The sequence below is a fragment of the Oncorhynchus gorbuscha genome, linkage group LG02, assembly GCF_021184085.1.
Source record: "Oncorhynchus gorbuscha isolate QuinsamMale2020 ecotype Even-year linkage group LG02, OgorEven_v1.0, whole genome shotgun sequence".
NCBI lineage: Eukaryota > Metazoa > Chordata > Actinopteri > Salmoniformes > Salmonidae > Oncorhynchus > Oncorhynchus gorbuscha.
The window spans coordinates 79,620,473-79,634,032 of NC_060174.1; the positions used below are offsets into that span (position 1 = coordinate 79,620,473).

At 48.6% G+C, this 13,560-nt stretch overlaps 1 protein-coding gene across 5 annotated transcripts in view; it reads right to left on the minus strand.

Annotated features, from left to right (window-relative positions):
- The window catches only part of LOC124010561 (vacuole membrane protein 1-like), a 117,731-nt gene that overhangs the window by 43,650 nt on the left and 60,521 nt on the right, over positions 1–13,560 (minus strand). For 4 of the 5 annotated variants that reach the window (XM_046323148.1, XM_046323157.1, XM_046323167.1 and 1 more), the window contains exons 6-7: positions 6,369–6,602; positions 482–613 (exon numbers count right to left, since the gene is read on the minus strand). In XM_046323148.1, the coding sequence (XP_046179104.1) occupies positions 482–613; positions 6,369–6,602 (366 nt within the window). Of the gene's footprint in view, positions 1–481; positions 614–835; positions 910–6,368; positions 6,603–13,560 lie in introns of all 5 variants that reach the window. The other variant, XM_046323178.1, reaches the window with a different exon arrangement.

Genomic DNA, 13,560 nt, shown 5'->3' on the forward strand with positions numbered 1-13,560 from the left:
GGACAGTAGTGACAGGTAGAGAATGAGTAGTGAGAAGAGAGAGGAGAAGAAGAGGGAGGAGAGAAAGCAGAGGAAAACAGAGTGAGACCCGGAGGACAGTAGTGACAGGTAGAGAATGAGTAGTGAGAAGAGAGAGGAGAAGAAGAGGGAGGAGAGAAAGCAGAGGAAAACAGAGTGAGACCCGGAGGACAGTAGTGACAGGTAGAGAATGAGTAGTGAGAAGAGAGAGGAGAAGAAGAGGGAGGAGAGAAAGCAGAGGAAAACAGAGTGAGACCCGGAGGACAGTAGTGACAGGTAGAGAATGAGTAGTGAGAAGAGAGAGGAGAAGAAGAGGGAGGAGAGAAAGCAGAGTTGGAGAGGGAAGTCAGGAGGAGAGATGGAAAGGCTGTGTGCCACCTGTCTCTGTCAGAGAAGAGAGTGAGGGGGGGATGAGATAGAGAGAGAGGAGTGATAGAGAAAAAGGAGAGAGATAGAGGCTTACCTGTGGAGTCTCTGCCTGCTCCAGCAACTCTCCAAACTCTTCATAGTCTTCATCATCAGGCTCTTCTCCAGACAGCCTCGCTGCCCGTGCCATGAAGTAGGGGGGCAGCTCCCCGATAGCTGTGCCTGCTCCCTACACACACACACACACACACACACACACACACACACACACACACACACACACACACACACACACACACACACACACACACACAACCTTTCACAATACAAATATAATAAAATACACATATTTTCAATTTGTCGGGTCAATTAGGGTGTTATTAGTTTGGATCAAACTATATCAATATCCAACATCCTAAATAGCTTTCAATTATAAGACGGTATCACTCGCCGAATTGTGAAGAAAGACGGAAGAGATTTGAGTGAAACAAATCCTCATCCCAGGCAGGTTCAGCGGGTTCATTCCTCCAGGAACACGAGGATGAGGAGGGAGCGCAGAGCAACAGACTTAATTAACACAATGAAAAACCTGCAGAGAAAACGAGTGCTTTGGAATTGCTCATAGCTCATTATGGTAGTGTTTTCAGGCACAGAAAAAGTTGTAAGAAGGGGTGGGGTGAGGAAAGGAGGGAGGTTATGCAGTGAGGTGGGTGAGGGAGGTGGGAGAAGGGAGGGTTAGGGTGAGGGAGGGAGGGGGGTGGGTGAGGGAGGGAGGTAGGAGAAGGGAGGGTTAGGGTGAGGGAGGGAGGGGGTGGGTGAGGGAGGGAGGTAGGAGAAGGGAGGGTTAGGGTGAGGGAGGGAGAGAGGGGATGGATGGGGGAGGGAGGGGTGATGGGATACTTAAGCTGGACATCCTGTTCCATGTCAACACAGCAGTCTTTGATGAAACCTGCCAGTTTGCTCATAATGCAGACGTGCCCTAATCCCCAGGGCAGCTGTTCTATTCACTGCACTATTGTGTGTGTGTGTGTGTGTGTTTGTGTGGGTGTGTGTTTGTGTGTGTGTGTTTGCATGTGTGTGGTTGCGTGTGTGTGTGTGTTTGTGTGGGTGTGTGTTTGTGTGGGTGTGTGTTTGTGTGTGTCTGATTGGATGTGTGTGTTTGCGTGTGTGCCAGACTGCAGCCACCTGCGCCATGTTTTTTGAAGTGGACCACTTAGACCCTGCAGCGGTGGACGGGGTGACACAGAGAGGGAAGGGCGAGAGGGGAGGGCCAGAGGAGAGGGCCAGAGGAGAGGGCCAGAGGAGAGGGCCAGAGGGGAGAGGGAGAGGGGAAGGCCAGAGGGGAGAGGGAGAGGGGAGGGCAGGAGGGGAGAGGGAGAGGGGAGAGGGAGAGGGGAGGGCCAGAGGAGAGAGGGAGAGGGCCAGAGGAGAGGGCCAGAGGAGAGGGCCAGATAGAGGGCCAGAGGAGAGGGCCAGAGGGGAGAGGGAGAGGGGAGGGCAGGAGGGGAGAGGGAGAGGGGAGAGGGAGAGGGAGGGCCAGAGGAGAGAGGGAGAGGGGAGGGCCAGAGGAGAGAGGGGAGGGCCAGAGGGGAGGGCCAGAGGGGAGGGCCAGAGGAGAGAGGGGAGGGCCAGAGGGGAGGGCCAGAGGGGAGGGCCAGAGGAGAAAGGGAGAGGGGAGGGCCAGAGGAGAGAGGGAGAGGGGAGGGCCAGAGGACAGAGGGGAGGGGGCCAGAGGGGAGGGCCAGAGGGAAGGGCCAGAGGGGAGGGCCAGAGGAGAGAGGGAGAGGGGAGGGCCAGAGGAGAGAGGGAGAGGGGAGGGCCAGAGGACAGAGGGAGAGGGAGGGCCAGAGGACAGAGGGAGAGGGGAGGGCCAGAGGGGAGAGGGAGAGGGGAGGGAGAGGGGAGGGCCAGAGGAGAGAGGAAGAGGGGAGGGCCAGAGGAGAGAGGGGAGGGCCAGAGGGGAGGGCCAGAGGAGAGAGGGGAGGGCCAGAGGGGAGGGCCAGAGGGGAGGGCCAGAGGAGAGAGGGAGAGGGGAGGGCCAGAGGAGAGAGGGAGAGGGAGGGCCAGAGGACAGAGGGGAGGGCCAGAGGGGAGGGCCAGAGGGGAGGGCCAGAGGGGAGGGCCAGAGGAGAGGGGAGGGCCAGAGGAGAGAGGGAGGGGAGGGCCAGAGGACCGAGGGAGAGGGGAGGGCCAGAGGACAGAGGGAGAGGGGAGGGCCAGAGGGGAGGGCCAGAGGGGAGAGGGAGAGGGGAGGGCCAGAGGAGAGAGGTAGAGGGGAGGGCCAGAGGACAGAGGGAGAGGGGAGGGCCAGAGGACAGAGGGAGAGGGAGGGCCAGAGGACAGAGGGAGAGGGGAGGGCCAGAGGGGAGGGCCAGAGGGGAGAGGGAGAGGGGAGGGCCAGAGGATAGAGGGAGAGGGGAGGGCCAGAGGACAGAGGGAGAGGGGAGGGCCAGAGGGGAGAGGGGAGGGCCAGAGGACAGAGGGAGAGGGGAGGGCCAGAGGACAGAGGGAGAGGGGAGGGCCAGAGGGGAGATGGAGAGGGGAGGGCCAGAGGGGAGAGGGAGAGGGAGGGCCAGAGGACAGAGGGAGAGGGGAGGGCCAGAGGACAGAGGGAGAGGGGAGGGCCAGAGGACAGAGGGAGAGGGGAGGGCCAGAGGGGAGGGCCAGAGGGGAGAGGGAGAGGGGAGGGCCAGAGGGGAGAGGGAGAGGGGAGGGCCAGAGGACAGAGGGAAAGGGGAGGGCCAGAGGACAGAGGGAGAGGGGAGGGCCAGAGGGGAGATGGAGAGGGGAGGGCCAGAGGGGAGGGCCAGAGGAGAGAGGGGAGGGCCAGAGGAAAGAGGGGAGGGCCAGAGGAAAGAGGGGAGGGCCAGAGGAGAGAGGTGAGGGCCAGAGGGAAGAGGGGAGGACCAGAGGAGAGAGGGGAGGGCCAGAGGAGAGAGGGGAGGGCCAGAGGAGAGAGGGGAGAGGGGGGGTAGAGGGGAGAGGGGAGGGCCAGAGGAGAGAGGGGAGGGCCAGAGAGGAGAGGGAGAGGGGAGGGCCAGAGGAGAGAGGGGAGGGCCAGAGGGGAGAGCCAGAGGAGAGAGGGAGAGGGGGGCCAGAGGAGAGAGGGAGAGGGGAAGGCCAGAGGGGAGGGCCAGAGGGGAGAGGGAGAAGGGAGGGCCAGAGGATAGAGGGAGAGGGGAGGGCCAGAGGACAGAGGGAGAGGGAGGGCCAGAGGGGAGGGCCAGAGGGGAGAGGGAGAGGGGAGGGCCAGAGGGGAGGGCCAGAGGAGAAAGGGAGAGGGGAGGGCCAGAGGAGAGAGGTAGAGGGGAGGGCCAGAGGACAGAGGGAGAGGGGAGGGCCAGAGGACAGAGGGAGAGGGGAGGGCCAGAGGACAGAGGGAGAGGGGAGGGCCAGAGGGGAGGGCCAGAGGGGAGAGGGAGAGGGGAGGGCCAGAGGACAGAGGGAGAGGGGAGGGCCAGAGGACAGAGGGAGAGGGGAGGGCCAGAGGACAGAGGGAGAGGGGAGGGCCAGAGGGGAGGCCCAGAGGGGAGAGGGAGAGGGGAGGGCCAGAGGACAGAGGGAGAGGGAGGGCCAGAGGACAGAGGGAGAGGGGAGGGCCAGAGGACAGAGGGAGAGGGGAGGGCCAGAGGACAGAGGGAGAGGGGAGGGCCAGAGGACAGAGGGAGAGGGGAGGGCCAGAGGACAGAGGGAAAGGGGAGGGCCAGAGGACAGAGGGAGAGGGGAGGAGGGCCAGAGGGGAGAGGGAGAGGGGAGGGCCAGAGGACAGAGGGAGAGGGGAGGGCCAGAGGGGAGGGCCAGAGGGGAGAGGGAGAGGGGAGGGCCAGAGGGGAGATGGAGAGGGGAGGGCCAGAGGGGAGGGCCAGAGGAGAAAGGGGAGGGCCAGAGGAAAGAGGGGAGGACCAGAGGAAAGAGGGGAGGCCCAGAGGGAAGAGGGGAGGGCCAGAGGGGAGAGGGGAGGGCCAGAGGAGAGAGGGGAGTGCCAGAGGGGAGAGGGAGAGGGGAGGGCCAGAGGGGAGAAGGAGAGGGGATGGCCAGAGGGGAGAAGGAGAGGGGAGGGCCAGTGGGGAGAGGGAGAGGGGAGGGCCAGAGGAGAGAGGGAGAGGGAGAGGGGAGGGCCAGAGGAGAGAGGGAGAGGGAGAGGGGAGGGCCAGAGGGCAGAGCGAGGGGGTAATATCATAAGAAGGGCTACTGGTGCCAGAGAAGGGTGGGGTGAATGGTGTAGCTTTTTGGGGCTTTAATGCCGTGAGCATCAAGTGGGCACAGCAGGTGTTGCAGCATTATGGGCTGTGCCAGCATCTGGGGGCGAGGCCAGGGGATCGTATGGCATACCCCTAGCTGACACACACACAGCTCCGCCCTTACCACATAATTACTCTTTGGTATGGGCACGACATGCCAGCTAAAGAAACCTTGAATCTGCTCCACTGAAATCAGAGTCCCTGGTAAAATAGAAAAGGAATGGGAAAATCGCACATATCCTGGTGTAACTAAAACTATGGTGGTAGAATACACCTGACCTACACTCCCTCCCTCTCTCCGTCCTTCACTCCTTCCCCCCCACACTCCCTCACTCCCTCACTCCCTCACTCACTCACTCACTCACTCACTCACTCACTCACTCACTCACTCACTCACTCACTCACTCACTCACTCACTCACTCACTCACTCTGTTCCAGGGAAAGGGCCCCAGCAGCAGCAGTACTAAAGTAGTAGAAGTAGAGGTACTCTGTTCCCCACAGCCAGTAGCATGTGAAATGTGAATAAACAAGAGTGAGATAACATCCCCCACTTCTCATTTTCGGTCACTTTAGAGGAACATAAAAATCCCAAGTTCACCACAGGTCATAGAGATGAGTTCTCTCTTCTCAGACTTCTCTGTTAACCATCTGTGTTTATCAGTAGAGACAGTTTCACACTGAGAGGGAAGCTCTGAGAAAAGGGCCTGACACTGCAGACTCTCTGTAAAAGAGCTGTGAATGCTGAGAATCCAGGAAGAGAAGTGCTGGTCTTCATTGGGAAGCTGATACAGGCAGTTACCAGTTAGAGGTGGGCTCCCGAGTGACGCAGCGGTCCAAGGCACTGCATCTCAGTGCTAGTGGGGTCACTACAGACCCTGGTTAGATTCCAGGCTGTATCACAACCGTCCGTGATTGGGAGTGCCATAGGGAGGCGCACAATTGGCCCAGCGTCGTTAGGGTTTGGCCGGGGTTGGCCGTCATTGTAAGTAAGAATTTGTTCTTAACTGACTTGCCTAAATAAAGGTTCAAATAAATAAGAGGTGTGAGGGTTGATAGGCTTTTGACGCAGAGCATGGTGGTGGTAGTAGCATGACAACTCTATGTCATGGCTGAGTCATTGTAGTGGTTACCATAGCCACCAGAGTCAGAATGAAACCAAAGTATCTGGTGAAGGGTTAACGTCTACCTGTGCCAGGGCTGGCTCTAGCTACAGAACTGTGTGTGATAGTGGTGTGACAGTGGTGTGTGTGCGTGACAGCGGTGAAGGATTACAAACTGTCAGTATCATGTCCTCAGTACCTAACCACATGGCTATGTTTGGTTAGAGGTGTGAAACCACCAGCAGTGTTAAGGGGAAATTCACCGTAAAAGGCTGGGGTTTTCCAAACCATCAGTGGGTATTATTGTACTGAATTGTCAATGAAATCTCACTTAGCAATCACATGTTTTAGGAAATTATCTTGACCTACAGTCAATGTTATTTTACTTCGAACTCTTTGAGGCTTACTGATCATAAAGCATTTGTGCCAGTGAACCTGACATGTACCAATACTGATAGTTAAACCCCAGTTGAGGGGCATATGCACTGTGTGTAAAAGACTGTGTAAACTACTTTGTAGGAGACTGTGCATGTCGTCTGCGTGCGTTGACTGTTTATAGATTGCATGTCTCGACTATGTGTCATGGGCTGTGCAGTTGACTGTGTGTTGACTGTGTACAGACTGTATGTAGAATAGACTCACCCACATGCAGGCCTCTAAGCGGACCTTGGAGACAATGGTCCAGAGGGAAATGCTTCCCTGTACAGCTGCTGCCACCCCCGCCAAGCCCTCCACACCCGCTTGGGCCACGGCCTCTGTCCCCCCCAACAACACCTCTTCCTGGGGGCAGATGATCTGCTCGGGGTAGGGGGGTTCCGGGAAATCCACCGAACCACATTCATATGCTGCCAGGGTCACTGATGCTATGTGTGGACCCTGAGAGAGAGACGGAGAGAGAGAGAGAGAGACGAGTGGGAGGTCAGTTGTTGGAATTTATGACTCAACGGAAGCTTTCAGGGAGAGCCCTGGCAACATTTGCATTAAGAGGGAAGAACTCTTATGGAAATAGATCATATATAAAACCATGGTATAAGCCTTTGCTTAAAAGTACTTATATGAATGGTTATGGCAACTCCTCTGTCTTTCTCTGTAAGATTGAAACGTCATTTGCATTGCCTTTACCTTCCTGCCATTCCTTCAATATGATTCAGATAGGGGGATTTACTAATGAGTTGTGAGTTATAAGGGATAAGGGGCGAGAGACTACAGAGAAACCTCCTGCATGTTGTGGTAAAACAGGGAGAGGCCCTGGACAAAGGGGTTGAGGCCTAGAGCCAAAAGGTGGGTCAAAACTCCCCTACTGAAACATCAAAGAACCCGAAACGAAAGCTGGGGACAAGAAACCGTTACACACACACACACACACACACACACACACACACACACACACACACACACACACACACACACACACACACACACACACACACACACACACACACACACACACACACACACACACACACACACACACACACACACACACAGAGAGAGAGAGCTGCACCTGTGACAAAGTGCGCCAAAAATAAAGAACTTGGAGACTTCAGAAAACCTCTGTAGTGCTTTCCATTCACAGTGCAGTCTGAAAACATCTCCTCCCCATGGCCCCTTGGGTGACACTACACTCATAGAACTAATACTGAAATGACGTGACAGCAGCAACGAAGCGTCAGTCGGTTGACCCATATGGGGCGGAATATACAGATCTAGTAAGTGTTACTGTAAAAAACATATATCTGAATTGTGTATCTGTCTAGCGCGTGTACCTGTGAAACATGTATCTGTGAAGTGTGTGAATCTGGCAAGTGTGTGAATCTGTCAAGTGTGTATTTGTGAAAAGTTTATCTGAGAAGCGTGAGTATCTGAGAAGCGCGAGTATATGTGAAGTGTATATCTGTGAAATGTGTATCTGTAAAGTGTGTGTATCTGAAAAGTGTGTGTATCTGAGAAGCGTGTGTATCTGTAAAGTGTGTGTATCTGAGAAGCGTGTGTATCTGTAAAGTGTGTGTATCTGTGAAATGTGTATCTGTTAAGCGTGTGTATCTGAGAAGCGTGTATCTGTAAAGTGTATATCTGTAAAGCGTGTGTATCTGTAAAGTGTATATCTGTAAAGTGTGTGTATCTGTAAAGTGTGTGTATCTGTAAAGTGTGTGTATCTGTAAAGTGTGTGTATCTGAGAAGCGTGTGTATCTGTAAAGTGTGTGTATCTGAGAAGCGTGTGTATCTGTAAAGTGTGTGTATCTGTGAAGTCTGTGTATCTGTGAAGTGTGTATCTGTTAAGCGTGTGTATCTGTGAAATGTGTATCTGTTAAGAGTGTGTATCTGTAAAGTGTGTATCTGTAAAGTGTATATCTGTAAAGCGTGTGTATCTGTAAAGTGTGTATCTGTAAAGTGTATATCTGTCAAGTGTGTATCTGTAAAGTGTGTATCTGAGAAGCGTGTGTATCTGTAAAGTGTGTATCTGAGAAGCGTGTGTATCTGTAAAGTGTGTATCTGTGAAGCGTGTGTATCTGTGAAGCGTGTGTATCTGTGAAGCATGTGTATCTGTAAAGTGTGTATCTGAGAAGCGTGTGTATCTGTAAAGTGTGTATCTGTGAAGCGTGTGTATCTGTATAGTGTGTATCTGTGAAGCGTGTGTATCTGTAAAGTGTGTATCTGAGAAGCGTGTGTATCTGTAAAGTGTGTGTATCTGTAAAGCGTGTGTATCTGTAAAGTGTGTATCTGAGAAGCGTGTGTATCTGTGAAGCGTGTGTATCTGTAAAGTGTGTGTATCTGTAAAGTTTGTATCTTTGAAGAGTGTGTATCTGTAAAGTGTGTATCTGTAAAGTTTGTATCTGTAAAGTTTGTATCTGTGAAGCATGTGGATCTGTAAAGTGTGTATCTGAGAAGCATGTGTATCTGTGAAGCGTGTGTATCTGTAAAGCGTGTGTATCTGTAAAGTTTGTATCTTTGAAGAGTGTGTATCTGTAAAGTGTGTATCTGTAAAGTGTGTATCTGTAAAGTTTGTATCTGTAAAGCGTGTGTATCTGTAAAGTGTGTGTATCTGTAAAGTGTGTATCTGTGAAGCGTGTGTATCTGTAAAGCGTGTGTATCTGTAAAGTGTGTATCTGAGAAGCGTGTGTATCTGTGAAGCGTGTGTATCTGTAAAGCGTGTGTATCTGTAAAGTTTGTATCTTTGAAGAGTGTGTATCTGTAAAGTGTGTATCTGTAAAGTTTGTATCTGTAAAGTGTGTATCTGAGAAGCGTGTGTATCTGTAAAGCGTGTGTATCTGTAAAGTGTGTGTATCTGTAAAGTGTGTATATGAGAAGCGTGTGTATCTGTAAAGTGTGTGTATCTGTAAAGCGTGTATCTGAGAAGCGTGTGTATCTGTGAAGCGTGTGTATCTGTAAAGCGTGTGTATCTGTAAAGTTTGTATCTTTGAAGAGTGTGTATCTGTAAAGTGTGTATCTGTAAAGTTTGTATCTGTAAAGTTTGTATCTGTGAAGCGTGTGGATCTGTAAAGTGTGTATCTGAGAAGCGTGTGTATCTGTAAAGTGTGTGTATCTGTAAAGTGTGTGTATCTGTAAAGTGTGTATCTGAGAAGCGTGTGTATCTGTGAAGCGTGTGTATCTGTAAAGCGTGTGTATCTGTAAAGTTTGTATCTTTGAAGAGTGTGTATCTGTAAAGTGTGTATCTGTAAAGTGTGTGTATCTGTAGTGTGTGTATCTGTAAAGTGTGTATCTGTGAAGCGTGTGTATCTGTGAAGCGTGTAAGTGAAATGTGTGTATCTGTGAAGCGTGTAAGTGAAATGTGTGTATCTGAGAAGTGTGTATCTGTGAAGTGTGTAAGTGAAATGTGTGTATCTGTGAAGTGTGTGTATCTGTGAAGCATGTATCTGTAAAGTGTGTATCTGTGAAGTGTGTATCTGTAAAGTGTGTAAGTGAAATGTGTGTATCTGTGAAGCAGGTGTATCTGTGAAGTGTGTATCTGTAAAGTGTGTATCTGTGAAGCGTGTATCTGAGAAGCGTGTGTATCTGTAAAGTGTGTATCTGTGAAGCGTGTGTATCTGTGAAATATGTATCTGTTACGCGTGTATCTGAGAAGCGTGTGTATCTGTAAAGTGTGTATCTGAGAAGCGTGTGTATCTGTAAAGTGTGCATCTGTGAAGCGTGTATCTGAGAAGCGTGTGTATCTGTAAAGTGTGTATCTGTGAAGCGTGTGTATCTGTGAAATGTGTATCTGTTACACGTGTGTATCTGAAAAGTGTGTGTATCTGAGAAGCATGTGTATCTGTAAAGTGTGTATCTGTGAAGCATGTATATCTGTAAAGTGTGTATCTGAGAAGAGTGTGTATCTGTGAAGTGTGTATATGTGAAACATGTATCTGTGAAGTGTGTGTATCTGTAAAGTGTGTATCTGAGAAGCGTGTGTATCTGTGAAGCGTGTGTATCTGTAAAGCGTGTGTATCTGTAAAGTTTGTATCTTTGAAGAGTGTGTATCTGTGAAGTGTGTATCTGTTAAGCGTGTGTATCTGTGAAATGTGTATCTGTTAAGAGTGTGTATCTGAAAAGTGTGTATCTGTAAAGTGTATATCTGTAAAGCGTGTGTATCTGTAAAGTGTGTATCTGTAAAGTGTATATCTGTAAAGTGTGTAGCTGAGAAGCGTGTGTATCTGTAAAGCGTGTATCTGTGAAGCGTGTGTATCTGTGAAGCGTGTGTATCTGTGAAGCATGTGTATCTGTAAAGTGTGTATCTGAGAAGCGTGTGTATCTGTAAAGTGTGTATCTGTGAAGCGTGTGTATCTGTAAAGTGTGTGTATCTGTAAAGCGTGTGTATCTGTAAAGTGTGTATCTGAGAAGCGTGTGTATCTGTGAAGCGTGTGTATCTGTAAAGTGTGTGTATCTGTAAAGTTTGTATCTTTGAAGAGTGTGTATCTGTAAAGTGTGTATCTGTAAGGTTTGTATCTGTAAAGTTTGTATCTGTGAAGCGTGTGGATCTGTAAAGTGTGTATCTGAGAAGCGTGTGTATCTGTAAAGCGTGTGTATCTGTAAAGCGTGTGTATCTGTAAAGTGTGTGTATATGTAAAGTGTGTGTATTTGTAAAGTGTGTGTATCTGTAAAGTGTGTATCTGTGAAGCGTGTGTATCTGTAAAGTGTGTATCTGTGAATCGTGTTTATCTGTAAAGCGTGTGTATCTGTAAAGTGTGTATCTGAGAAGCGTGTGTATCTGTGAAGCGTGTGTATCTGTAAAGTGTGTGTATCTGTAAAGTTTGTATCTTTGAAGAGTGTGTATCTGTAAAGTGTGTATCTGTAAAGTTTGTATCTGTAAAATGTGTATCTGAGAAGCGTGTGTATCTGTAAAGCGTGTGTATCTGTAAAGTGTGTGTATCTGTAAAGTGTGTGTATCTGTAAAGTGTGTATATCTGTAAAGTGTGTATATGAGAAGCGTGTGTATCTGTAAAGTGTGTGTATCTGTAAAGCGTGTATCTGAGAAGTGTGTGTATCTGTGAAGCGTGTGTATCTGTAAAGCGTGTGTATCTGTAAAGTTTGTATCTTTGAAGAGTGTGTATCTGTAAAGTGTGTATCTGTAAAGTTTGTATCTGTAAAGTTTGTATCTGTGAAGCGTGTGGATCTGTAAAGTGTGTATCTGAGAAGCGTGTGTATCTGTAAAGTGTGTGTATCTGTAAAGTGTGTGTATCTGTAAAGTGTGTATCTGAGAAGCGTGTGTATCTGTGAAGCGTGTGTATCTGTAAAGCGTGTGTATCTGTAAAGTTTGTATCTTTGAAGAGTGTGTATCTGTAAAGTGTGTATCTGTAAAGTGTGTGTATCTGTAGTGTGTGTATCTGTAAAGTGTGTATCTGTGAAGTGTGTGTATCTGTGAAGCGTGTAAGTGAAATGTGTGTATCTGTGAAGCGTGTAAGTTGAAATGTGTGTATCTGAGAAGTGTGTATCTGTGAAGTGTGTAAGTGAAATGTGTGTATCTGTGAAGTGTGTGTATCTGTGAAGCATGTATCTGTAAAGTGTGTATCTGTGAAGTGTGTATCTGTAAAGTGTGTAAGTGAAATGTGTGTATCTGTGAAGCAGGTGTATCTGTGAAGTGTGTATCTGTAAAGTGTGTATCTGTGAAGCGTGTATCTGAGAAGCGTGTGTATCTGTAAAGTGTGTATCTGTGAAGCGTGTGTATCTGTGAAATATGTATCTGTTACGCGTGTATCTGAGAAGCGTGTGTATCTGTAAAGTGTGTATCTGAGAAGCGTGTGTATCTGTAAAGTGTGCATCTGTGAAGCGTGTATCTGAGAAGCGTGTGTATCTGTAAAGTGTGTATCTGTGAAGCGTGTGTATCTGTGAAATGTGTATCTGTTACACGTGTGTATCTGAAAAGAGTGTGTATCTGAGAAGCATGTGTATCTGTAAAGTGTGTATCTGTAAAGCGTGTATATCTGTAAAGTGTGTATCTGAGAAGCGTGTGTATCTGTGAAGTGTGTATATGTGAAACATGTATCTGTGAAGTGTGTGTATCTGTAAAGTGTGTATCTGAGAAGCGTGTGTATCTGTGAAGCGTGTGTATCTGTAAAGCGTGTGTATCTGTAAAGTTTGTATCTTTGAAGAGTGTGTATCTGTAAAGTGTGTATCTGTAAAGTTTGTATCTGTAAAGTTTGTATCTGTGAAGCGTGTGGATCTGTAAAGTGTGTATCTGAGAAGCGTGTGTATCTGTAAAGTGTGTGTATATGTAAAGTGTGTGTATCTGTAAAGTGTGTGTATCTGTAAAGTGTGTATATGAGAAGCGTGTGTATCTGTAAAGCGTGTATCTGAGAAGCGTGTGTATCTGTGAAGCGTGTGTATCTGTAAAGCGTGTGTATCTGTAAAGTTTGTATCTTTGAAGAGTGTGTATCTGTAAAGTGTGTATCTGTAAAGTGTGTATCTGTGAAGTGTGTATCTGTTAAGCGTGTGTATCTGTGAAATGTGTATCTGTTAAGAGTGTGTATCTGTAAAGTGTGTATCTGTAAAGTGTATATCTGTAAAGCGTGTGTATCTGTAAAGTGTGTATCTGTAAAGTGTATATCTGTCAAGTGTGTATCTGTAAAGTGTGTATCTGAGAAGCGTGTGTATCTGTAAAGTGTGTATCTGAGAAGCGTGTGTATCTGTAAAGTGTGTATCTGTGAAGCGTGTGTATCTGTGAAGCGTGTGTATCTGTGAAGCATGTGTATCTGTAAAGTGTGTATCTGAGAAGCGTGTGTATCTGTAAAGTGTGTATCTGTGAAGCGTGTGTATCTGTATAGTGTGTATCTGTGAAGCGTGTGTATCTGTAAAGTGTGTATCTGTGAAGCGTGTGTATCTGTATAGTGTGTATCTGTAAAGCGTGTGTATCTGTAAAGTGTGTATCTGAGAAGCGTGTGTATCTGTAAAGCGTGTGTATCTGTAAAGTGTGTGTATCTGTAAAGTTTGTATCTTTGAAGAGTGTGTATCTGTAAAGTGTGTATCTGTAAAGTTTGTATCTGTAAAGTTTGTATCTGTGAAGCGTGTGGATCTGTAAAGTGTGTATCTGAGAAGCGTGTGTATCTGTAAAGCGTGTGTATCTGTAAAGCGTGTGTATCTGTAAAGTGTGTGTATCTGTAAAGCGTGTGTATCTGTAAAGCGTGTGTATCTGTAAAGCGTGTGTATCTGTAAAGTGTGTGTATCTGTAAAGCGTGTATCTGAGAAGCATGTGTATCTGTGAAGCGTGTGTATCTGTAAAGCGTGTGTATCTGTAAAGTTTGTATCTTTGAAGAGTGTGTATCTGTAAAGTGTGTATCTGTAAAGTGTGTATCTGTAAAGTTTGTATCTGTAAAGCGTGTGTATCTGTAAAGTGTGTGTA